Source organism: Phocoena phocoena, chromosome 3 (genome assembly GCF_963924675.1).
Source record: "Phocoena phocoena chromosome 3, mPhoPho1.1, whole genome shotgun sequence".
NCBI classification, from domain to species: Eukaryota; Metazoa; Chordata; class Mammalia; order Artiodactyla; family Phocoenidae; genus Phocoena; species Phocoena phocoena.
Window position 1 is genome coordinate 42,713,571 of NC_089221.1, and position 25,087 is coordinate 42,738,657.

General features: G+C 43.7%; 1 protein-coding gene across 1 annotated transcript; it reads right to left on the minus strand.

Annotated features, from left to right (window-relative positions):
* Positions 1–17,790: 17,790 nt before the first annotated feature.
* Positions 17,791–24,116, minus strand: MCIDAS (multiciliate differentiation and DNA synthesis associated cell cycle protein). Its single transcript, XM_065875379.1, has 7 exons — positions 24,000–24,116; positions 23,816–23,912; positions 23,544–23,635; positions 20,224–20,296; positions 19,445–19,656; positions 18,489–18,599; positions 17,791–18,231 (listed from the first exon to the last, which is right to left on the minus strand). Exons 1-7 carry the CDS (start codon positions 24,114–24,116, stop codon positions 17,791–17,793), a joined length of 1,143 nt encoding a protein of 380 aa, XP_065731451.1.
* Positions 24,117–25,087: the final 971 nt, after the last annotated feature.

Sequence of the window (25,087 nt, forward strand, 5' to 3'; positions counted from 1 at the left end):
ATAAAGCAAAAAAAAGAAAAATTTTTTTAATGAAAGAAGAAATACAATGCATTTTCAAGGCTCATTTTACGTTTTCTAAGGTCCTTATGCTTTTATTTTATGATCTCTTACTCAAATATTTTTATAAAATCTAAAGATTTGCGGGGAAGATGGAGACACTTAGATTAAATGTTCATGTTTAGAAGTAATTCTATATGTTGCTTTTGAATAGTAGATAGTTTGCTATTTTTCTACTTTTAGGGAAAGATTAATTTATGGTTTGTCCAAAAAGAAAACACATTTCTCTCACTCATTTCTCTTTTATGCTCTATGTACCTAATCTCTAGGGACACTAAACTGACCTAGGTTCATGGGAAGGATGACAGCTGTTTCAACCTAGTGACCTTTGGAAGACATTTCTCTCTCTCCTACCCATTCCTCCTGCAAATGTAGTAAATGGTGAAAGCCAGTCAACAGTAAATTTTTTAGATTATTATGTTTCTTCAAATATTATTAATATTCACAAGAAAAGGATGCCTTAATTTTGGTCACAGCTTTGTAAATGTCCTTTTATTTACACCAAATTGTGAGTAGGAGGCATCAAAGTACAAGATGGATTGGTTTTGGGTTTTTTTTTTAATTTTATTTATTTATTTATTTATTTATTTTTAATTTTTGGCTGGGTTGGGTGTTCGTTGCTGCGTGTGGGCTTTTCTCTGGTTGCGGCGAGTGGGGTCTACTCTTCGTTGTGGTGCGCAGGCTTCTCATTGCGGTGGCTTCTCTTGTTGTGGAGCACGGGCTCTAGGTGTGCAGGCTTCAGTAGTTGTGGCTCACGGGCTCTAGAGCGCAGGCTCAGTAGTTGTGGTGCACGGGCTTAGTTGCTCCGCAGCATGTGGGATCTTCCTGGACCAGGGCTCGAACCCATGTCCCCAGCATTGGCAGGCGGATTCTTAATCACTGATGGGTTGGTTTTTGTTTTGCACCAAGTATGCAAGTCCCCTCCAGTGGGATGATGAGCAAGCATGTTTACCATCCACACTGTGTCTCAAACCAAATGCAAATGCATATTCGTCTGTCAACAAAAGCCACATTTTGTATTTTGTGTTTTAAAAGTTGAGCAATATATTATACCCTTTGGAATTAATTGAAATCTAAGATTTACAATAGGCTGAGAAGATTCAATTGCATAAAGATAATATTTCACAAAGATCAATAACAATTAAAGCTGTGGTCTTTTTAAAAGGTTATCATTTTCTTAAAAAACAAACTCTAAGAAAAGCAAAAAATATTTTAAGTTATAGAAACAATATAGTTAATAATATCATAAGGTTTCTGACTATTGTAATTTTTTAAGAGGACTTTATACTGCAAGTGTTCCTGACTTCAGTGTAAGTAGGAATATCAGTTGGTTTCCCCCCAGAGCCTTGAGCTCACCGAGGAAGAATTGTTTTATCCAGGTATCAACAATTCCTTGACACTCAGCCCTAATCCAAAGGTCTCCCTCTTCTTTGTACTCAGAAGAAGGAGGGGGGTTGTTCGCTCCTTAGCTGTCAGTGTCTTTCTGCCCTATACCCTTCCCCACCCCCCAGAGTGGCCACTTCTTTACATGAAGAGTTTAGCCAGCTTCTCTTAGACAGGGCATCTCCTCCAAGAATCAGAACTCACTTCACTGATGGTCACCACCTGGAATGTTCCACTATGGACCTCTTCCCTGAATGGTGCCTACCCCCAAAGTTTTGATGTTACCAAGTTTTGGATCTCTTCCCCAGCATTTTGCCATTAAAATGACTACTAGTCTCTAAACCTAAGTTCCAAGGTTGAGTTTTCCCAGGAAAGGGAATTCTGATTGGCTTATTGTACATCAAGAATCTCTTGGGTCCAAATATCAAGGTAATAAAACATTTTAATAGCATAAAGGGCAAAACCCACATAAATTATATTTCAATAAATACCCCAGAAAAGCATTTGACAACATCCAATACCCATTTATTAAAAATGTTTAGGGAGCTTCCCTGGCGATGCAGTGGTTAAGAATCTACCTGCCAATGCAGGGGACACGGGTTCGAGCCCTGGTCTGGGAAGATCCCACATGCCGCGGAGCAACTAGGCCCGTGAGCCACAACTACTGAGCCTGCGCGTCTGGAGCCTGTGCTCCGAAATGGGAGAGGCCACGACAGTGAGAGGCCCACGCACCACGATAAAGAGTGGCTCCCGCTCGCCACAGCTGGAGAAAGCCCTCGCACAGAAACGAAGACCCAACACAGCCAAAAATAAATAACTAAATAAATAAATTTATTTTAAGAAAATGTTCAGTAAAGTAAGAATAAAGGGAACCTCCTTAACCTGATAAAGGGCATCTATGAAAAATCCAGATTAAACATCATACTTAATGGGGAAAGACTAAATACTTCCCTCTAAAATCAGGAAAAGCAAAAAGATGTCTGCTTACCCCATGTCTATTCAACTTTGTACTAGAGGTACTAGTGAGGGCAATTAGGCAAGAAAAAGAAATAAAAGATATTCAGATTGGAAGGGAAGAAGTAAAACTATCTTTATTTGCAGGCGACATGACATGATCTTGTATATAGAAAATCCTAAGGAATCTATTTTTAGAAAAACGATTAGAATTAATAAACTAATTTAACAATGTTATAGGATACAAGATCAATACACAAAAAATAGTTGTATTTCTATACATTGGCAATGAAACTATTTGAAAATGAAACTAAGAAACCAATTCCACTTACAATAGCAATATGCTGTTACCAAAATAAAATGCTTAGATAAAAATTTTGCAAACGATGTATAAGACGTACACTGAGAACTACAAAACTTTTTTTTTTTTTTTCGGTACGTGGGCCTCTCACTGTTGTGGCCTCTCCCGTTGTGGAGCACAGGCTCCGGACGCGCAGGCTCAGTGGCCATGGCTCACGGGCCCAGCTGCTCCGCAGCATGTGGGATCTTCCCAGACCGGGGCACGAACCCGTGTCCCCTGCATCAGCAGGCGGACTCTCAACCACTGCGCCACCAGGGAAGCCTGACAAAACATTATTGAAAGAAGTTAGCAAAGATCTAAACAAAGGGGAAATATCCATGTATCAGAAAATTTAATATTGTTAAGATGGCAATATTCTCAAATGGATCTATAAGTTCAACACAATCCCATCAAAACCACAGCTAGCTGGGGTTTTTGCAGAAAATAATAAGGTAGTGCTAAAATTCATTTGGAAATGCAAGAGATCCAGAACTGACAAATCCATCTTGAAAAAGAACAAAGTTGGAAGACCTCACACTTCCTGATTTCAAATTTATGTCCAACTGATTTTAAACACCCTGATTTTACTACCCTAACTATGCTGATTTCCTTACATTTAATGGTACTCAACTTTAGCAGCCCTATTTCATGTAAGTTTTCATTACAAACGGTCTCAGATCAATTTTGGATGTAAGTGGCAATAAAATATAAATAACTAGATGAAAATAATATATAGAACCTCAATAAATTAGTGAATTAAACTTCACTCCGGACAGAAAGAGGTACTGGATGACGATGGCATTCTTTAATATGAAAATGGAATTTCTCAGAAAAAGATCTGTTAGGTACTTGGGATGGCAAGAAAAATTCTGTTAACCCAATGAATTAGAAAAAAATGTAGAACTTTTAAATAGCATTTTTAACAGGATAGTGGTCACATTATAAGGATGCATTTTTAGGCTTGGGCAGAGTTGCAGGACATTGAGATGTGCATGAAATGCTCTCTTCTCAAATCAATGCATCTTTTCCCAATGGGAAATTTTTGCACAGCATCAGGACAAAGATGCCTCCAGGACCCTGGCAACTTTCCTTCTATAACTCAGTCTGAGGTACCTTCAGGCAGGGAATTCCACTGGGAAGCAAGAACTAGATTTATTTCCGTTTCTTGATTTCCTCCTCACGATTGCCTAGAAGGGTTAAGCAACTGTTGTGAATGTCTTCAGCACTCATTAATAAAGCTGCTCTCTAGCTTCCTCCATTTGACAAATAGGCTCCAGAATTCAGCCATGAGCAAGGGCACCATTTTTGCTCTCCAGATAACCCATGCCCACACTTTTGACATCTAACTCATGCCTGTATTTTTACTTCTTGGGCAATTTTCTCCAGTTGGAAGCAAGAGAGAGATACAGCAGAAGGGAAAGTCAGAGAGCTTCCAGTGAGAAGGACTTGACACACGTTGCTGGCTTTGATACATAGGGGTCCAAATGCAAGGACCAGAGTGACATCTCTAGGAGCAAAGACAAGTCCCTGGCTTGCAGCAAGCCAGGAAATGGGAAGTTCCTTCCTGCAATCATAAGGAACTGGACTCTTCCAACAATCAGACTGAGTTTGGAAATGGAGTCCTCCCAGAGCCTCTAAATAAGAACCCAGCCAACACCTTGATTTCCTAGAAATCCAGAGCAGAGAACCCAGCTTAATCATCTCTGACCTACAGAATTGTGATAATAAATTTGTGTTGTTTTAAGCACGAAGTTTATGGTAATTTGTTATAGCTGCGATAGAAAACTAATACAAACAGATAACTATAGTGTTCATCATGTAACAGGTACTGTGTCAAGCATTTGAGATGCATCACCTCAATCAATCGCACAACTTCTATTGTCCCAGTTTCAAAACTGAGGAATGTAGCCTGCTCGCAGACTCAAGTCGCCCAGCTGGCCCATCCCAGCAGGGCCAGGATAGCAACTATCCATCTGTATGTGACTCCAGAACCCTTGACAATTTCTATACAATGGTCAATTTTTGCTATTCAATAATGATACGTAGGGACTTCCCTGGTGATGCAGTGGTTAAGAATCCACCCGCCGGACACCCCTGGTGGCACAGTGGTTAAGAATCTACCTGCCAATGCAGGGGACACGGGTTCGAGCCCTGGTCTGGGAAGATCCCACATGCTGCGGAGCAACTAAGCCCATGCACCACAACTACTGAGCCTGCGCTCTCTAGAGCCCACGAGCCACAACTACTGAAGCCTGCGCGCCTAGAGCCTGTGCTCCACAACAAAGAGAAGCCACCACAATGAGAAACCCACGCACTGCAATGAAAAGTAGCCCCGCTCGCTGCAACTAGAGAAAGCCCAAGCACAGCAACAAAGACCCAATGCAGCCAAAAATAAATAAATAAATAATAAACAAATAAATTTATTTTAAAAATAATATGTCTAGAGGATCCAAGTTTTAAATACACACAAACATACTTATGCACTCACATATGTATATACATTAAAAATTTCTGAAAGGAAATACACCAAAATATTCAGAATAGTATCTTTAGTTGTTAGGATTACCACTTGTTACTTCACTGTACTTTCATTACCACTTGTTACTTCATTGTATTTACAATGAGTATATTTTCCTTGCATAAAATTTTTATTTCCATTTTTTTAGTTTAAAGATGAAATTTATTAAGGAGAATCCAACCAGAGTACCAATCACTTCCTTCGTCTTATTCCCAGAGGCTCACACACTCAAAGACTCTCATCACATACCCAGGCCTCAGGCTCCAGCTGCAGCACCAGTCTGAGTGCTTCCTTCCCTTTCAGGCTCCCAGGTCCCCAAGGGAGGCCAAGAACTATCCTGGGCCCTCTCTCAGGATGGAAGCCCACCTCACTCCTTGCTGGGGAGGCCAAGCTCTGGTGTCAGAGTCTGAGGGATACATTCCTCCTGTATTTTCTCTTTAGGCTTCGCTATATCACTGAGACCATTAAACCTCTGTGGCAGATACTGTTAGTTAGATAGGGTAAGAGCTTTTCCCAACTCCCTTCTCTCTTGCCTACCTCTCACTATAGTGGCTAGAAGAGTGAGAAACTAGATTCCCAGCCTCCATTGCAAGTAGGGGTAACTGTGTGGCTCAGGTCTGATTATGAGACTTGAGTGAAAGTCCACCTGGGGGTTTTCTGGCAGAGTTTTTGTATTTCCTTTCAATCTGTGAAACATTGTACTCTTTATTTTTATCTTGAATGCAGACATGATGTCTGGAGCTACAGCAGGAACCTTATGGTCATGAAACATTGAGCATGAGGACAAACTGCTAACAAGTTAGGGGGGCATTAAGCAGAAAGATAAAGTCTGGTTCATTGATAGCATCATTAGCAGCTGAAACAAATGTTAGCAACTCCTGTCTCAACTTATTATGTGTTAAAAATAAACCCTTATCTTAAAAATCGAGTAAACTCCATTCCTATCTCAACTGCCTGGCACAGACTTTATAGTACTGGTGCTCTTTTCTGTGAGATGCAAAGATCAGAGAGAGAGAACAAGGGAGAGGGGAGAAGGAAGAACGAATTTGGGGAAATCTGTTTGTGAGTGTTTTCAACATGTAGGTGGCTTCAAGCCCCTAATTTTGTCATGTCCCATAAATCCCTATGCTGAAACCAAGACGTCATGCTTATTGCTTATGACACAGATTTCAGCCCACAGCATCTACTTCAAGGAGGACACAGTAAGATTAATAGATTAGATTCAGTCATGTGACCTACAGGATCATGCAGCCGATGATTCTTGCTCCAAATAATTTTTTTCATGAATAACTAATAAAATGGAATGCCACAACTTATCCCTGTGGCATACTAAGGGCCACCTGGAGCAGTCTGTCTACTCCAAGTGCCAGCACTAAGAGGATACATTGTCTGAAGACTTTAACAAAACAGTAAAAAAACCAACTACATGTCTTTTATGTAGGATGGGCAACTCTAAATATCTGGGATAAAACGTTCCTATCTGAAGAAATCTTTTGTTGGCTGGTCTAAGTTCTAAATTCTGTGGTCCTTGTTGAATTTTAATACTATAGGTGGAAGCTTCAAATTAACACACTTTCATTTCCTGTTCTCTTATAAACATTGACAGTTAATCGGGAAAATCCCCATCATACAGTCATTGCTCAAAAAACAGGGACTCAGTTACATGTCTTCAAGAGAGAGAGTTCCTAATGTTTTGAGCTCTGTGAGCTTGCTGTAGTCAAAGCTCATGTCATTCATCCCTGTGGTATTGCATTTAAACAGGAGATTAAAATTGAACATTGCTGGCACAGTGAGTGACTAAGCAAAGAAACGTAACTTGAGTTATTTCAATTCTCTCATTTTAAGTGAACGGTTGGAATTTTCACATGTATGTAAATTTTTAAATAGTGACAACCAGTGTAGAGGGGGCGGAGTCAAGATGGCGGTGTGGGAAGACAACGAGTTAGCATCTCCCCACAACTAGGGCGCCTGCTGGCCACTGGTAGGGGACCCTGATGTCCAAGGAGATGGGAGAAACCCCCAAGTGAACTGGTAGGATGTGTGGGGACAGAGAGGGGAGGAGAAGTGGAGGCCAGACAGGATCGGTGCCCCTGAGGCCGGGGAGATCAGGAGAGGTAGGCAGGAGGGGCCCTCCAGGAGGAGCAGGAGAGGAGTGGAGGGTGATCACCTGGGCCACTTGGCCTGCAGAGCGTGCTGAGCTCCCAGGCCAGTACCCCCACTCCAAAGGCCCCTCCAGGCCATGTGGGTCCTGGGGACATAGGAGGAAGGTGGGGGAGATCAGGAGAGGCAGGTGGGATGGGCCCTCCAGGAGAAGCAGGAGAGGAGCAGAGGGCATTTACCGTGCTCACTTGAGCCCATGAAGCCTGCTGGCCTCCCAGGTGAGGTCCCCTGCCCTCTGAGACCAGAGGTGGGGGGCATGTCTGGGCCCCTTCTGTTCCTTGAGCCTAAGCCCCACCACCACAGCCCCCAGGGTCTTTTCCAGCCCTGTGGGTCCTAACCATAGGCCCCACCCACTGCCCAAACCTTGCCCTTGCTTAGGCCCCACCCTCCACAGCCAAAGCCTTTTGCCCCCACTTTTTTTTTTTTCTCTTTTCCCTCCTCCTCTTTTTTACTATTATGGTACTGTTGTACCTTCTGGTTGTTGATTCATCTATATTTTTATTTTTATATTCTTATCTAGCATATCTGTTAGTTTCCTAGTCTAATTTTATTTTTTACTTTGTTATTTTCTCTCTCTCTCTCTCTCTTTTTTTTTTTATCACCCCATGCAGTTTGCGGGATCTTGGTTCATGGGCCAGGGGTCGGGCTGAAGCTCCTGTAGTGGGAGCTCCATGTCAGAACCACTGGGCTAACAGAGAACCTCAGATCCCAGGGAATATTCATCAGAATGAGGTCTCACAGAGGTCTTCATCTCAGCATCAAGACCCAGCTCTACCCAACAGCCTACAAACTCCAGTGTTGGAAGCCTCAGGCCAAACAACCAGTAACACAGGAACACAATCCAACTCATAATAAAAAAAAAAAAACAAATGAGATGGCAAAAAAATATGTCACAGATGAAGGAACAAGGTAAAAACCTACAAGACCAAATAAAAGAAGAGGAAATAGGCAATCTACCTGAAAAAGAATTCAGAGTAATGATAGTAAAGATGATCCAGAATCTCAGAAATAGAATGGAGGCAAGGATTGAGAAAATACAAGAAATGTTTAACAAAGGTCTAAAAGAACTAAATAACAAACAAACAGAGATGAACAACACAATAACTGAAATGAAAAATACACTAGAAGGAATCAATAACAGAATAACTGAGGCAGAAGAACGAATAAGTGAGCTGGAAGACAAAATGGTGGAAATAACTGCCGAGGAGCAGAATAAAGAAAAAGAATGAAAAGAATTGAAGACTATATCAGAGACCTCTGGGACAACAGTAAATGCACCAACATTCAAATTATAGGGGTCCCAGAAGATGAAGAGAAAAAGAAAAGGTCTGAGAAAATATTTGAAGAGATTATAGTTGAAAACTTCCCTAACATGGGAAAGGAAATAGTCAATCAAGTCCAGGAAGCAAAGAGAGTCCCATACAGGATAAACCCTAGGAAAAACACACCAAGACACATATTAATCAAACTAACAAAAATTAAATTCAAAGAAAAAATATTAAAAGCAGCAAGGGAAAAACAAAAAAATAACATACAAAGTAATCCCCACAAGGTTATCAGCTGATTTTTCAGCAGAAACTCTGCAGGCCAGAAGGGAGTAGCAGGATATACTTAAAGTGATGAAAGAGAAAAACCTACAACCAAGATTACTCTACCCAGCAAGGATCTCATTCAGATTTGATGGATTTCAGATTTCAGCCAAGCAAAAGCTAAGAGAATTCAACATCACCGAACCAGCTTTACAACAAATGCTAAAAAAACTTCTCTAGGTGGGAAAAACAAGAGAAAAAAAAGACCCACAAAAACAAACCCAAAACAATTAAGAAAATGGTAATAGGAACATACATATCTATAATAACCTTGAAGGTAACTGGATTAAATGCCCCAACCAAAAGACACAGACTGGCTGAATGGATACAAAAACAAGACCCATATGTATGCTGTCTACAAGAGGCCCACTTCAGACCTAGGGACACATACAGACTTAAGGTGAAGGGATGGAAAAAGATATTCCATGCAAAGGGAAATCAAAAGAAAGCTGGAGTAGCAATACTCGTATTAGATAAAAATAGACTTTAAAATAAAGACTGTTACAAGAGATAAAGAGGGACACTAACTACATAATGATCAAAGGATTAATCCAAGAAGACGATATAACAATTATAAATATATATGCACCCAACATAGGAGCACCTCAATACCTAAGGCAAATGCTAACAACCAAGAAAGGAGAAATTCACTGTAACACAATAATAGTAGGGGACTTTAACACGCCACTTACAACAATGGACAGATCATCCAAACAGCAGATAAATAAGGAAACACAAGCTTTAAATGACACAATAGACCAGATAGATTTAATTGATATTTATAGAACATTCCACCCAAAAGTGGCAGAATACACTTTCTTCTCAAGTGAGCATGGAACGTTCTCCAAGATAGATCACATCTTGGGACACAAATCAAGCCTTGGAAAATTTGAGAAAATTGAAATCATATCAAGTACCTTTTCTGACCACAATGCTATGAGATTGGAAATCAATTACAGGAAAAAAAACTGTAAAAAAACCCAAATACATGGAGGCTAAACAGTGTGCTACTAAATAACCAAGAGATCACTGAATAAATCAAAGAAGAAATTTAAAAATACATAGAAACAAATGACAATGAAAACACAATGACCCAAAACCTACTGGACGCAGCAAAAGCAGTTCTAAGAGGGAAGTGTATAGCAATTCAATCTCACCTCAAGAAACAAGAAAAATCTCAAATAAACAATCTAAACCTACACTTAAAACATCTAGAGAAAGAAGAACAAAGAAAATCCAAAGTAAGTAGAAGGAAAGAAATCATAAAAATCAGAGCAGAAATAAATGAAATAAAAAAGAAGAAAACAATAGCAAAGATCAGTAAAAGTAAAAGCTGGTTCTTTGAGAAGATAAACAAAATTGATAAACCCTTTAACTCATCAGAAAAATAGGTAGAGGATGTAAATCAATAAAATTAGAAAAGAAAAAGGAAAAATCACAACTGATACTGCAGAAATACAAAGGATTATAAGAGACTACTACAAACAACTATGTGCCAATAAAATGACAACCACGAAGAAATGGACAAATTCTTTGAAAAGGTACAATCTTCCAAGACTGAACCAGGAAGAATTAGAAAATATAAACAGACCTATCACAAGTAATGAAACTGAAACCATAATTTAAAATATTCCAACAAACAAAAGTCCAGGACCAGATGGCTTCACAGGCGAATTCTATCAAACATTTAGAGAAGAGCTGACACCGATCCTTCTCAAACTCTTCCAAAAAATTGCAGAGGGAGAAACATTCCCAAATTCATTTTATGAAGCCACCATCACCCTGATACCAAAACCAGAAAAATATATCACAAAAAAAGAAGATTATAGACCAACATCACTGATGAACATACATGCAAATATCCAGAACAAAATACTAGCAAACAGAATCCAACAGCACATTAAAAGGATCATACACCATGATCAAGTGGGATTTATCCCAAGAACGCAAGAATTCTTCAATATATGCAAATCAATCAATGTGATACACCAGATTAGCAAATTAAGGAATAAAAACCATATGATCATCTCAATAGATGCATAAAAAGCTTTTGACAAAATTCAACACAAATTTGTGATAAAACACAAATTTGTGATAAAAAACACAAATTTGTGATAAAAAACACAAATTTGTGATAAAAAACTCTCCAGAAAATGGGCATAATAAAGGTCATATATGGCAAACCCACAGCAAGCATCATACTCAATGGTGAAAAACTGAAAGTATTTCCACTAAGATCAGGAAGAAGACAGGGATGTCCACTCTCGCCACTCTTATTCAGCATAGTTTTGGAAGTCCTAGCCATGGCAATCAGAGAAGAAAAAGAAATAAAAGGAATATAAATTGGAAAAGAAATAAAACTGTCACTGTTTGTGGATGACACGGTATACATAGAAAATCCTAAAGATGCTACCAGAAAACTACTAGAGCTAATCAATGAATTTGGTAAGGTTGCCAGAGACAAAAATAATGCACAGAAGTCTCTGGCATTCCAATACACCAACAACAAAAAATCAGAAAGAAAAATTAAGGAAACAATGCCATTTACCATTGCAACAAAAAGAATAAAATACCTAGGAATAAACCTGCCTAAGAAGGCAAAAGACTTGCACTCAGAAAACTATAAAACACTGATGAAAGAAATCAAAGATGACATAAACAGATGGAGAAATATACCATGTTCTTGGATTGGAAGAATCAACATTGTGAAAATGACTATACTACCCAAAGCAATCTACAGATTCAATGCAATCCCTATAAAATTACCAATGGCATTCTTCACAAAATTAGAACAAAAAATTTTACAATTCGTATGGAAACACAAAAGACCCCAAATAGCCAAAGCAATCTTGAGAAAGAAAAATGGAGTTGGAAGAATCAGGCTCCCTAACTTCAAACTATACCACAAAGCTACAGTAATCAAGACAGTATGGTACTGGCACAAAAACAGAAATGTAGATCAATGGTACAGGATAGAATGCCCAGAGATAAACCCACGCACATATGGTCACCTAATTCATGACAAAAGAGGCAAGAACATACAATGGAGAACAGACAGCCTCTTCAATAAGTGGTGTTGGGGAAAGTGGACAGCTACATGTAAAAGAATGAAATTAGAACACTCCCTAACACCATACACAAAAATAAACTCCAAATGGATTAAAGACCTAAATGTAAGACCAGACATTATAAAACTCTTAGAGGAAAACATAGGAAAAACACTCTTTGACATAAACCACAGCAAGATCTTTTTTGACCCATCTCCTAGAGTAATGGAAATAAAAACAAAAATAAACAAATGGGACTTAATTAAACTTAAAAGCTTTTGCACAGCAAAGGAGACCATAAACAAGACCAAAAGACAACCCTCAGAATGGGAGAAAATATTTGTAAATGAAACAACAAAGGATTAATCTCCAAAATATACGAACAGCTCATGGAGCTCAATATCAAAAAAAGAACAATCGAATTAAAAAATGGGTGGAAGACCTAAATAGACATTTCACCAAGGAAGACATACCGATGGCCAAGAGGCACATGAAAAGATGCTCGACATCATTAATTATTAGAGAAATGCAAATCAAAACTGCAATGAGGTATCACCTCAAACTGGTCAGAATGGCTATTATCAAAAAATCTAGAAACAATAAATGCTGGAAAGGGTGTGGTGAAAAGGGAACCCTCCTGCCCTGTTGGTGGGAATGTAAATTGATACAACCACTATGGAAAACAGTATGGAGGTTCCTTACAAAACTAAAAATAGAGCTACCATACGACCCAGCAATCCCACTACTGGGCATATACCCTGAGAAAACCATAATTCAAAACGATACATGTACCACAATGTTCACAGTAGTATTTATTTACAGTAGCCAGGACACGGAACCAACCTAAATGTCCATCAACAGATGAATGGATAAAGAAGATGTGGCACATATATACAATGGAATATTACTCAGCCATAAATAGAAATGAAATTGAGTTATTTGTAGTGAGGTGGATGGATATAGAGTCTGTCATACAGAGTGGAGTAAGTCAGAAAGAGAAAAACAAATACCATATTCTAACGCATATACATGGAATCTAGAAAAAAAAGTGGTACTGATGAACCTAGTGACAGGGCAGGAATAAAGACGTAGACGTAGAGAATGGACTTGAGGACATGGGGTGGGAGGAGGAAGCTGGGGCAAAGTGAGAGTAGCATCGACATATATATACTACTGAATGTAAAATAGTTAGCTAGTGGGAAGCAGCAGCATAGAACAGGGAGATAAGCTCGGTGCTTTGCCATGACCTAAAGGGGTAGGATAGGGAGGATGGAAGGGAGGTCAAGAGGGAGGGGATATGGGGACATATGTATGCATATGGCTGATTCACTTTGGTGTACAACAGAAACTAACACAGTATTGTGAAGCAATTATACTCCAATAAAGATCTATTTAAAAAAAAATAGAGACAACCAGTATAAACTGCAAACTATCGATATAATGATTTTCTTTTGTTAAGTGAACATTTTGGCTTGTGCATGAACTATTTTTATGAATTTGAATATTATCAAAATTTAGTGTCTTTTAAAAAATTCTTTTATTTTTATATAATTTTTAAAACTTACTTTCCACTTACAGTTATTACAGAATATTGGCTTTACTCCCTGTGCTGTACAATACATCCTTGAGCCTATCTTACACCCAATAGTTTGTAGCTCCCACTCCCCCACCCCTATATTCCCCCTTTCTCCCTCCCCACTGGTAACTACTAGTTTGTTCTCTATACCTATGAGTCTGCTTCTTTTTTGTCGTATTCACTAGTTTGTTGTATTTTTTAGATTCAACATATAAGTGATATCATGCAGTGTTTGTCTTTCTCTGTCTGACTTACCTCACTTAGCAAAATGCCCTCCAAGTCCATCCATGTTGTTGCAAATGGCAAAATTTCATTGTTTTTAATGGCTGAGTAATATTCCATTGTATATATACCCCCACATCTTCTTTATCCATTCATCTGTTGATGGACATTTAAATTGTTTCCATGTCTTGGCAATTGTAGATAATGCTGTTGTGAAAATTGGGGTGCATGTATCTTTTTGAGTTAGTGTTTTGGAGATTTTTAAGTATATACTCAGGAGCAGAATTGCTGGGTCATATGGTAGTTCTATTTTTAGTATTTTGAGAAACCTCCATACTGTTTTCCACAGTGGCTGCACCAATTTACATTCCCACCAAGAGTGCACAAGGATTCTCTTTTCTCCACATCCTCGCCAAATTTGTTATTTTTGTTCTTTTTGAAGATAGCCATTCTGAGATGTGTGAGGTGATATTTCATTGGGGTTCTCATTTGCATTTCTCTGTTGATTAGCAATGCTGAGAATCTTTTCATGTGCCTGTTGGCCATCTACATTTCCTCTTTGGAAAAATGTATATTCAATTCTTCTGCCCATTTTTAAATTGGGTTGTTTGTTTTTTTGATGTTGAGTTGTATGAGCTGTTTATATATGTTGGATATTAATCCCTTATTGGTCATATCATTGCTCCAAATAATTTTAAATTCTTTAAATATCATTGTACTGCCTAGTTCTCCTTTAGGTTAAACATAGACACAAAAATATCATTAGCTAATATTATAAATTAATGATACCATAATTCTTCAACTGTTACATATTATTCTTCTAAGTGATCTTTGAGTTAATTAGAAGAATTAGGACTAGGTCCTGATCTCTCTGCCCACATTAGGGGCCAACTGAATTGAGCTTCTTTAACACATTTCATAAGTAATATTATTCAGACTCTTCACATTTATCTTCAACATCAAGTCCTTCATTGAAGGTATTCATCTCATCATTGAAGCTACCTTCTGGGTCATCTAACATCATTTTTCAAAGCACATTACTGTCACTTCCAACTTTTTGAAATATAGCTCTTGTTTGAATGTAGTGTGTTTTGTATCATTAAAAACTTAATCCTAAATCACAAGAATTATTTGCATAACATCAGGTAAATTGGTTTTTGTTTGTTTTAACCTTGTTAAAGTGATCTTTAAAAAATTTCTTTACAACAGTGGTCTCAAAGGTGGCCCTAGACCCAGGCATCAACATCACCTGGCACCTTGTTAGAAATTCACATTCTCAGGCTTTACCCAGACTCACTGAATCAGAAACTCTGGTGATGGGGCCCAGCAAGGTGGGTTTTAATAAGCCCTATAGATGATTCTGATACATGCTACAATTTAAGAACCACTACTTTAGAACAACATCTAAGTGTTGCAATTATGAGGTCATTTCCTTAAAAAATAATTCAGTTAAAGTGTGTGTGCCTCTTTTTTTAAACTGATTTTGCTGCTATAGAAACTGTTTAGAAACACTCCAACCATGTTATCTAAAATAATAATTCCTGTCACATACTATCCCTAGACCCTGCTTTATTTCCTATATAACATGTTAATTATTAGACATTATATGCTGTTTGTTCAGTATCTGTCTCCCCCACTAGAATGCACACTTCATGACAGCAAGGACTTCGTTTTGTTCATGACTATCTCCCAAACACCTTGAACAGTGCCTGCTCCTATTGGAAATGAAGGAATTATTGGGATAATTTCAGGCTAACATGTCTTCTTGAGCTACACTAGATCACATAGCTGAATATAGGCTCAAAGAATCATGGAGAAAATGGCTAAGATTTGGTTTAAAGTTGCTCTCACTGAGGTTTCCTACTAAATCAGCAACAAGCAGTACAAAGAATTCGCATCGTGTAAAGAATGTAAGGACATAAATTAGTGGGCACAGCTCCCTTCATTGCTGGTATAAGCACTCAGTCATTGGGTGGTTAGCTTCCCAAAGAAGTGAGGAAAACACCAGGTCAAAGAAGCTCTGGTTTGTGGGCTCATTCAGCATGGGGAAGGCCATAAAACCACCTACTACCACACACAGAAGTCTTGATAGCTCTTGTAATTTTTTAAATTCCAGGCATAAGACAAATAGAAAAATACATATAGATAATTTTTTAAGTTTTCTGTCATTGAAGCTAATGCATTATGAAGATACTAACTGAGGAGTGGAGAGGAAAAGAACTTTTCACAAGCTGATTGTTTCTTGAAACAAGTTAAGGGGTTTTGTTTTTATTTTCTGTTTCTTCTGATGCTGAACTGTAGTAACTTTATATTCACACTGATGAAAAGAATTCTCAGGGCTTCCTTGGTGGCAAAGTGGTTGGGAATCTGCCTGCCAATGCAGGGGACACGGGTTTGAGCCCTGGTCCAGGAGGATCCCACATGCCGTGAAGCGACTAAGCCCATGCGCCACGACTACTGAGCCTGTGCTCTGGAGCCCGTGAGCCACAGCTGCTGAGGCCCATTTAAGAGTCCATTTGTTAGACAAAGTATGAGGAAATGTGCTCTATTTTATCACTTTCTTGTTTGTTTTCAAAATGGCCATTTAAATACAGATAACAGTTACACAGGACAAACTGGAGAAGCAGGTTCCGCCAGCCTGCCCAGCTCACCTGTAACCTGATCTCTCCATTCAGATGGCATTCGGATGGCAGAACCAGCAATGTGGTGTAACAGGGTTGGACACTTGCCCATGCTGAGCCCCCAAAGGCAAGAAGCAGCCCTCCTGTTGAGAACTGTGGAGGTTAGGACAAATCACGACTTGACATACTCTACTAACAAAACTTCACAACAGAGTAGAAAAAGGAAGCCCACGCAAAAGGGGATAAAGAAAAGGCAAAGAGAAGGCACCATATAACACCTAAGTTTTTCTTAGAAGATGAAGCCAAGAAATATAAAACATGAATGTGTACCCCAGTTTTATCCATGGAATTCAAATAGATAGTTTTACTTTTACCAAGGTTTCCACACTTGGCTTCTGTGCCCCAAAAATATGAACACCCTAAAATATGCACATTCTTTTTCATGTGGGATGTACCATTTTCTTAAAACAATGTGTTTCTTACTAAGTTTGCTTTTCTTGTGGTTATTCTGTCTAGACAAATAAAACTATATACAATTAATATAAACATTTATCATAAATCTTACAAAATTATGTAAATGATCATTACAAACAAACGTGTTTAGCACCTATTTTGTCAATAACGCATCGACTCTGAGAATCCTCACTTTCCTCTGTTTTTTTGCCTGCCCTAAGACAAGTGTTTAGGAATTCCTAACCCTAACCTCTCCTAATTTTTTATTCTGGCGGCTAAAATGAAAGATTCCAATAGTAACAAAATTAAGTGATCAGGGGAAGTGAGTGACGTATTGAAACGTTCACCCAGAGACCTGGCCTCTGGACCTACAATCTTTAAAAGACTAGCGAGAGCGCTCGGGAGGTGCCCATGACGCTTCTTTTTGTAGAAAACTGCTTAACTTCTTAGAGCCCCCTTTTGCTTCGTATGAAAATAGGGCATTATTACAATTATAAAATACCTAAGTCGTTTTTAGGTCCCTTCCAGCTCTAAAAAGTACGTAATTCAAAGCTGCTAAAAATAAACACTTTAAAAATTGACTGTGATATATAAGCGTATGTATACACATACATATGCACGCACACACACACACACACACATACACACACGGTTTCGCTGTGAAAAGGGGAGGGACTACACAGTATTTTGTACCAGAATTTTACAGTGCATCCGTATCAAAACGTTTCTGTTCCTGAAAAAAAAGTTTCAGGCTGGCGTCGGCTCTGCAAGTGGAGTTCTTCTGAGAAACCAGGTTTCAGCTACTCCCGTTTAGCTTCCAGGCGCTTCAGTTTGGAGAGAGGGCAGTGTTTCGGAGGACCACATCTCAGCTCAACTGGGGACCCAGCGGAATTTGTAACCCCCGTTGGCTGTCCGGATGGTGAAGGCATTGCCCTGGGGGAAAGCGAGGGTACGGATGGTGCTGTGGCTGCGGATGGAGGTGCTGAAGGAGCCGCCCTCCTCCAGCTCACTGTGGCTCAGGTTCAGCGCGCTCCGGTTGCAGTCTGTGCGCAGTCCCCGGAAGGCGCCGTGCAGGTTCCCAGGCCTGACGTCCGTGCTCAGGGGCTCGGGCTGCAGCCGGAGCCGCTTGGGATCGCGGCTCTGCAGCGCTTCATCGCAGCGCTCGGAAATCTCCCTCAGGATGGCGTCCACTTCCGCGCAATCCTGCCCCGCAGCGCTGAACAACTCCTCCAGGCTCCTTTTGGAAGTCGCCTTGAGTGGGATGGGCTCAGCTGCCGCCCCGAAATCCCGGGACTGTGTGATCATCAGCTTCTACAAAAAGATGGGGAGGAGTGCCGCCCTGGGGCCAGCCGGACTCGCCTCGTGCTGGGCGCTCAAAGGAGACCTGGGCGCACTTCGAACTGCGCGACTCGGCCGACTTAGGCAACGCCTGCAAGTGACTCAGCGAGCTCCCAGCGGTCCTCTCCGTTCCCCGACCCCCGCCGGCTCCCAACACCGGGAGCTGGGTGGGAGGTGCACAGAACATTTCCGAGTTTCTGCAGTGTTCTACACGCGCGCGCCCCACTTACATCCAGCACCGAGGCCAGGTGCCGTGTCCGACTGGCGAGTTCCTTCAGTTGCACGTTCCGCTCCTTCAGTGAGGCGATCTCCTCCTGTTTCTGGGTCAACGTCACGTGCAGCTGCAGGAGGAGACCCAAACATTCAGGGATAGTCTACCATGCTCGGTCTCGTCTGTACACTCTGCATAAATTGAACGCAGATCCTAACGTCTAATTAGAAACTGGGGCCCCAAGGACGTTTACACTGGTGAGAATGATAATTTTATTTATTTATTTATTTATTTATTTATTTTTACAGAGCACTTAGACAAAATGTTTCTCAGTTAATCCTCAGTGTAGCGGTGAGAAGTGCTGACTTGGGCAACAGGCAGATATAGAAGTTCAACCTTCCTATAAGTCAGTTTCCTTATCTGTAAAATGGGGCTGGTGAAAGTATCTAGCTCAATGGTTGTGAGTAATTAATGAGGAAAGTAAACTGAGCACAATACCAGGCATATAGAAAGCCTTCAATAAGTATTGGTGGCCCTATTAAAAATCTGGTGGATGGGGCTTCCCTGGTGGCGCAGTGGTTGAGAGTCCTCCTGCCGATGCAGGGGACACGGGTTCGTGCCCCGGTCCAGGAAGATCCCACATGCCACGGAGCGGCTGGGCCCGTGAGCCATGGCCGCTGAGCCTGCGCGTCCGGAGCCTGTGCTCCGCAACGGGAGAGGCCACAACAGTGAGAGGCCCGCGTACCGCAAAAAAAAAAAAAAAAAAAAAAAAAAATCTGGTGGGTAAGATTATTCCCGCTTAGTGACGTTGTAAACTGAGGTAGAGCCAGTGGAGCAACAGCAGCTACGTAAACTCGTCCACTGGTTCTAACGTCCAAGGGGGCTCATTCCCGCTCCTGCAACCCCACTTCCTCCCGGAGCCCTATACCCTGCCCCCGCCCCAAGGACTCCTGGACGCCAGCCCAGTGTCCCTACTTGGTTATTCTCCACGAGTGCGTCCCCCAACGCCCTCTGGTTCTGGTCGGCCACCTCCTTCCAGTACTGCTCTGGTGGGGGCACGTCGGGAGGGCGCAGCGGCGGTGACTGCAAGTCTTGTGGGGAGAGACAGGGACCAAACGGCAGTACGTCGCAAGGAGAGAAGGGGAAGTCTCCGCCCGCCAGGGGAGGCGACATCATAGAGGATGAGTCTGATGAAGAGGAAGAGAGGGAGCTGGGTTTGCAGCCTCAGACTCGTGCCCAGCTAACTGCAGGGACAAAATATCACGCGGGTATAGGGTTTACGTGATTTTTCTTTATTAGTAAAGCACCCCTCACTCTGCAATCCTTACGATCCCCAGGCTCTTCCTGATATCCTGTACATACACAGCAGGCACTCAATAAATGCCTGTTGAGATTATCTGAACTGGATTTCCACGGTGGCCAGGGCAAACTTGCCTGAAGTCACACAAATGCACTACTCTGCACACTCCTGTCACTCAGCGTCTTCCAGGCCACGTCACAGCGTAGGGTTCTCTCTCCCAGAACTCACACGGGCAAACTAAGAAAGCGCTATAGATCCAGCGACTCATCTTCTCCATTAGGAAAAGGGCGGGGGGAAGCTAAATTTGGATGAGCCAAACCCTTTGATGAGTTGCTGGCGAGTCGTTGACAGGTACAGGGTTTACCACTTTCAGGACCACGAAATCCGAACTAGTCAGATTTGAGGGGTAGAGGACACCCCCGCCGTTATTGAACTGCAAAGAGATTGCACTTGCCTGCAATGAGATCATCCACGGTGTCTCTGAAATCCTGCAGATCGAAGTCCGCTGCCGTTTGCAGGGAGTGGTTCTGAAACAAACGGGAGGTACAAACTAGTTAATGTTGAGTCTGGCGGGTCTGGAACACTTCCTAGACCGACAGTTAACCTCCCAGGCTCGATGGCAGGTCTGCATGCACTCGCGCTCGCAGCGGAAACTTGTACCTGAAAATCAAAGCCCTGCCCGAGACACGGAATCCAGCAGGCTTGCACTGCCATGGTGGGGAGAGGGACGCACGAAGCGGGGACCCGGTCGGGAGGGTCCTGCCGGGCGCTGAAAATGCGCGCTGCTGCGTCGCGCGTCGGTCCTTCTGCGCGCAGCACAGCCGCCCCGCGTCCGGCCTCTAGCAGCCGGCATAGTCCGGTGCCGCCTCATTGGCCAGTCACCAGCCAACCAGGCGCGTTGCTAGTGCGCCCGCTTAGACCTTCAGCCCCGACTTACCTCCCACAGGCCGAGGAGCCACAGCTCTAAGAGCTGGGAGCATGGCGTACGTACACACCTTCCTTCCTACCAAGACCCGCCAGCGTGCGGAGGCATCCAAAGCAGTGACTCGAGTCCACATATCCCGCCAAGCCTCAGTCACAACTAAACCACCTCTCCCCACACAGAAAGAGAAAAGGTAGGCTAGGATATGAGGGGCCAGGGATGCTATGGAAAGTGCTTCTGTTCAGCACGCAGCAGGCGTGGCCCCTCTTGCTCTTCTGTTTCTCAAAAAGTTGGAGTTGACTTTTCCCGTACGGCGTGATGCATCTCCAGCATCTTGGACTGGACACTCTCCTGGGTTCCTGCAATGTGCCTGGGTGCGTGAGACGGAAGGAGACTGCAAAAGGCTGGTGACCAGGAAACTTCTTATTCCCTTAATTCGTGGACAGAGTTGACACAAACTTTTACATCGAGTCTCTCTGTTAATTCTCACACCAATGTAGGAAGTAGGGAGGGCCCAGGAAGTGACTCCTCCCATGATGGAGAAGCTGAAGCTCAGAGAAATCGCGTTGTCAAAAGCCACCCAGCTCTGAAATAGTGAAACTGGAGCTTCTGTCCCAGAATGCTGGTGCCTATGTCAGTCCTCTTTCCTCTATACCTCATTGCCTCTAGCTTTTATTTCCCTATTAGGAAAGCCTGGCTTCCAATGAAGACAGTTCTGGGAAGGGGAAAGAAGCCTCTCAAGGAGCATGGTGTGAGGTGTGCATTCAGTATGCCCATCAGAAATATCTATTCTACTGATTCCACTATTATCAATTTTTTTTCCTTTGGGTTAATCATATTCTTCTCCCAAACACCCTTCTTTACTATTCAAATACTTCTGAGAAGAGGAACTTATTCTGACTCTAACTTCAAAGAATGTACAAGTATCAGTTTCCTTCAGGGAGGAGAGCTTCAACCAGGGAAACCTCTAGCACCAGTTGAGAACTGAGTCTGTAAGGGGAAGGGAGCTTAGAAAGGAAAGACTGAGGGCCCCAGACAAATCCTGAGGCACAAGTTCTTCCCTGGTTGAAGGAGTCAGAAATGAGACATTTCCCAAGGGCTCAAAGGTCTCCCTCTCAGTAGAGTAAAGCCCTTACCATGAGACTAGAGGCCAGCTCTCAGGGACAGACACCCAGGAAATGATTCCTCCTGTGCTATCCCAGGTCTTGGCCCACTCTGGACCTCAAACACTTCTAGAGCACTTCCTCTCTGTCCACTTTCCTCAACAGGAAAGAGAAATATAACCAGAGTGTGCACTGGCCAGGGGGTTCCCCCACAGAATCTTCCCCTAGGGATATATCTCCTTCTGTACCAGTTCTGCCTTCCAGCGGGAAAAACCCTGGACCTCTTGCCTGGGCCATCGGGCATGAGCTCTGTACTTGAAACTGTGAATCTTATCTTCCCAATTAGGTAAAAACCTGGCATTTCTCCAACACAAACAGCAGCCAAAAAACAAAAACAAAACAAAACCAAAAAACTTAACGCAGAGCATGATGTCAAATTTAAGTTCTGTATACATAAGCAAAATTTCAGCAAGAGCCTGCTTGGTTCTGTTGTTGTTGTTCGGTTTGGTTTGGCTTTTTTCTTGCAAAATAAACATGTTGGAGTAAGGGCGTGATGTAGCCCTCTGGGTCTGTTGAAAGATGCTCATGTATTGCCTTTTTTCATTTGAGCATCCAAACCCTAAAAGAACAGGAGAATGGCCTTTGCAGGGCAATTCCCACTCTTACCTGTTGCCTTCACAATCTCTGCTCTCAGTTGCCACCTACCCTGAGTCTCCCTAGGCTCTATCCCAATTCTAAGAGGCACTTAGAGAGGCCCTGGGAAGCTTTGCTCCACCACCCCAACCCCAGTTCTAGGAGGCGGTCATTTCCTCTGGAGAGTTCTGTACTTGGTCTGTCCCCGTGAAACCTCATATCCCAAGCACCTGCTGCCAGGAACCTGGAACTGGCACCCTTCCTGGAGGCTGCATCTAGCTATCCATATCCATTCATATGCATCGATGGATGCATTCATATCCATCGATGAGGCAGGCTTCTGACCTCCCAGACACCAGTGCTGGGAGATGCCATCATCTGGCTGGAGAGTCTCAGCCCTGGCAAGTGGTAGAAGTGGGATGCAAGTAAGAAGATAGGTTTTTGGGGGGAAATGCCTCTTTGCCCCATGGGAGTGAGTAAGTGACAGCAGCCTTTGCAGGGGGCGAAAAGGACTTTTATAAAGTGCCCAACTGCTGAAGGGCCATCTCTGTAGAGAGCAACGGTTTCAGTCAGATTTCTTCGAGTCCTTTGTCACTCTTCCCACTTCCTCCAAATGTAAATTATCTTCGTTTCTTCCAGTCTTGATCGAGAAGTTATTCTCCGATCTCCACACTCCTTAGACATCCAGGGAATGAAAATGGTTAATGAATGGCCGGGAAAGGCATGTTGGGAGAACAGATAGGTGACCAGAGAGCAACTTTGCTCCCATCTACCCACCTGGTCCCTCAGTGTGCAACCTCCACGTTGCTTTATCACAGCTCCAAGGAATAGATGGGGAGGGGAATGGGAGACCCATCTGGCAGGGGAGCCCTCCAGATGAGCTTCCCTGCCCAGAGCTGGTCAAAACAGTTCTGAGAATGCGGCCACCGTTAACATACTAGGAGGGAAGAGGAAGTTCTAATCCTCGAGGCTTGGATTTCTGCAGGACATCTCCCCCTGCTAGCCAGATGTGCCTGCGCTCCCCACCCAAAAGGATTCTTTGAGGAAACTCGAGAACTGACTCCCGAATCGAAGTTTGGGCTTCGATAGGCCGCGAGTTTCCACCAGGAGAGGTACCTGTGAGGCGGCCGAATTACCACTAGGCGGCGCGTCGGACCCGAGTAACGAGGAGCAGTCAGCGAGGTCCTGCAGGTCTATGGTGGTGAGGGCTGCGGAGGGAGAACCGGAGACACGCGTCGGGCGGACCCTAAGCCTCCCCGCAAGGGCTCGCCGCTGGCATCGCCGCCAGGACTCCGAAACCCCAGGGAGAAAAGCTCTTCTGAGGCCCGCGCGCCCCACCCACCTGGCGCGGGGAACCCGAGGGGTCGCGCAGGGACCACCGGTATCACCTGGCAGCGCAGCGAGCTCGGCGTCTGGGGGATCCTCGTACACCGACACCGGGCTGCTGCAGCTGCTACCGAGAAAGAGCTTCCGCGCAGGGGCGAACTAGCCGGGCACAGAAACGGTGAGCGCGGGTCAGCCCTCACTGCCAGGAGCATGAGGACCCTGCCCGGCTCCGTCCTGCGGCCCCACCTTCCTCTCCAGCTTCCCGGGCTTGCCGAACGGCCGGCCTCGCGGATCCAGCATCCTATTGGGGCAAATGCTGTCGAAGGCCCGGCGACCCGCCGCGGTGCCCCCGCACGCCTGCATCCTGCCTCCCCGCCCGCTTCAGGCCTGGAGCCCCGCGTCGACTGCTCGGAGGCGGCGGCCGGGCCGGGAAGGCGACCCGACACCCAGCGCTCCCGAGGCTCTGAAGCCGGCCGGAAGTCGGGGAGGCGTGTGGCCGGGGTGGGGCTAAGGGGCGACTGTGAAGGTGCGGAGGGAAGGCGGGGTGGAGTAGGAGGACGGCCGCGCGGGAGGGGCGGCTCGCGCCTGAGCGCCAGTGGTGGCGCCTTCAGCCCCGGACAATCTGTGCGCGGGCGGAGGCGTTAAAACCTAACCTGGCAACGCGGCTTCCCCCGGGAGCCGCGAGCGCGGGGCCGGGGCCCGCGAGCGCTCTTTTGGCTAGCGTTGGCGCCGCAGCCTCCCGGCCACGCCATAGGAAGGGAGAGGAGGGGAGGACAACTCCTACTGGTCCCTAACGCTGGGTACCGCCTTTCCGCGTACGGACAGCGGGAATATGGAAAAGTTAACGATTCTTATTTCATTTTCTTCCCACGCCAGCCACAAGGCACGAAACAAACTTGGAGTGTCAACTGCCAAAGTCAGACCCCGGCATTTGCCCCGCCATGTAGGATTTGCTGGGGATGTATTGTAGAAGTCCAGCAGGGACTCCCCAGAACAGCCCCAGATTACGGAAGTCCCCACACCCAAGGCTAGGGAGCCCCCCTGGTTTTGACATCCACTTGGTCTGTTGCCTAGAGCCCCGCTCCGTACCCCTACCTCTACCCCGCACTTTCTCAGGCAGCAGCACCTGAGCACAGCCTTTAAAAGAGAGGGTCACACATGTCCACAGTGGACAGCCCCAAATCCCCTAAAACCGGTCTCTTCCCCAGAAGCCTCAGCTACCGCTCGAGGCATTTGGTCACTCTCTGTACAACCGGCCTTGTTGACTCAGCCAGAGTCTTCGCTCCTCTTCCCAAGCCGGAAGCCTCTCCCAGGAAGGGGCATCTCTAGATCCT

Bases quoted from the DNA above. Each gene is read 5' to 3' on its own strand.
- MCIDAS (XM_065875379.1), bottom strand. From the start codon at position 24,116: ATGCAGGCGTGCGGGGGCACCGCGGCGGGTCGCCGGGCCTTCGACAGC. The intron at 23,636-23,815 runs GTGATACCGGTG...CTCCCTCCGCAG, and splicing joins CGAGCTCGCTGCGCTGCCAG to CCCTCACCACCATAGACCTG. The intron at 20,297-23,543 runs GTACCTCTCCTG...CGTTTGTTTCAG, and splicing joins GTAATTCGGCCGCCTCACAG to AACCACTCCCTGCAAACGGC.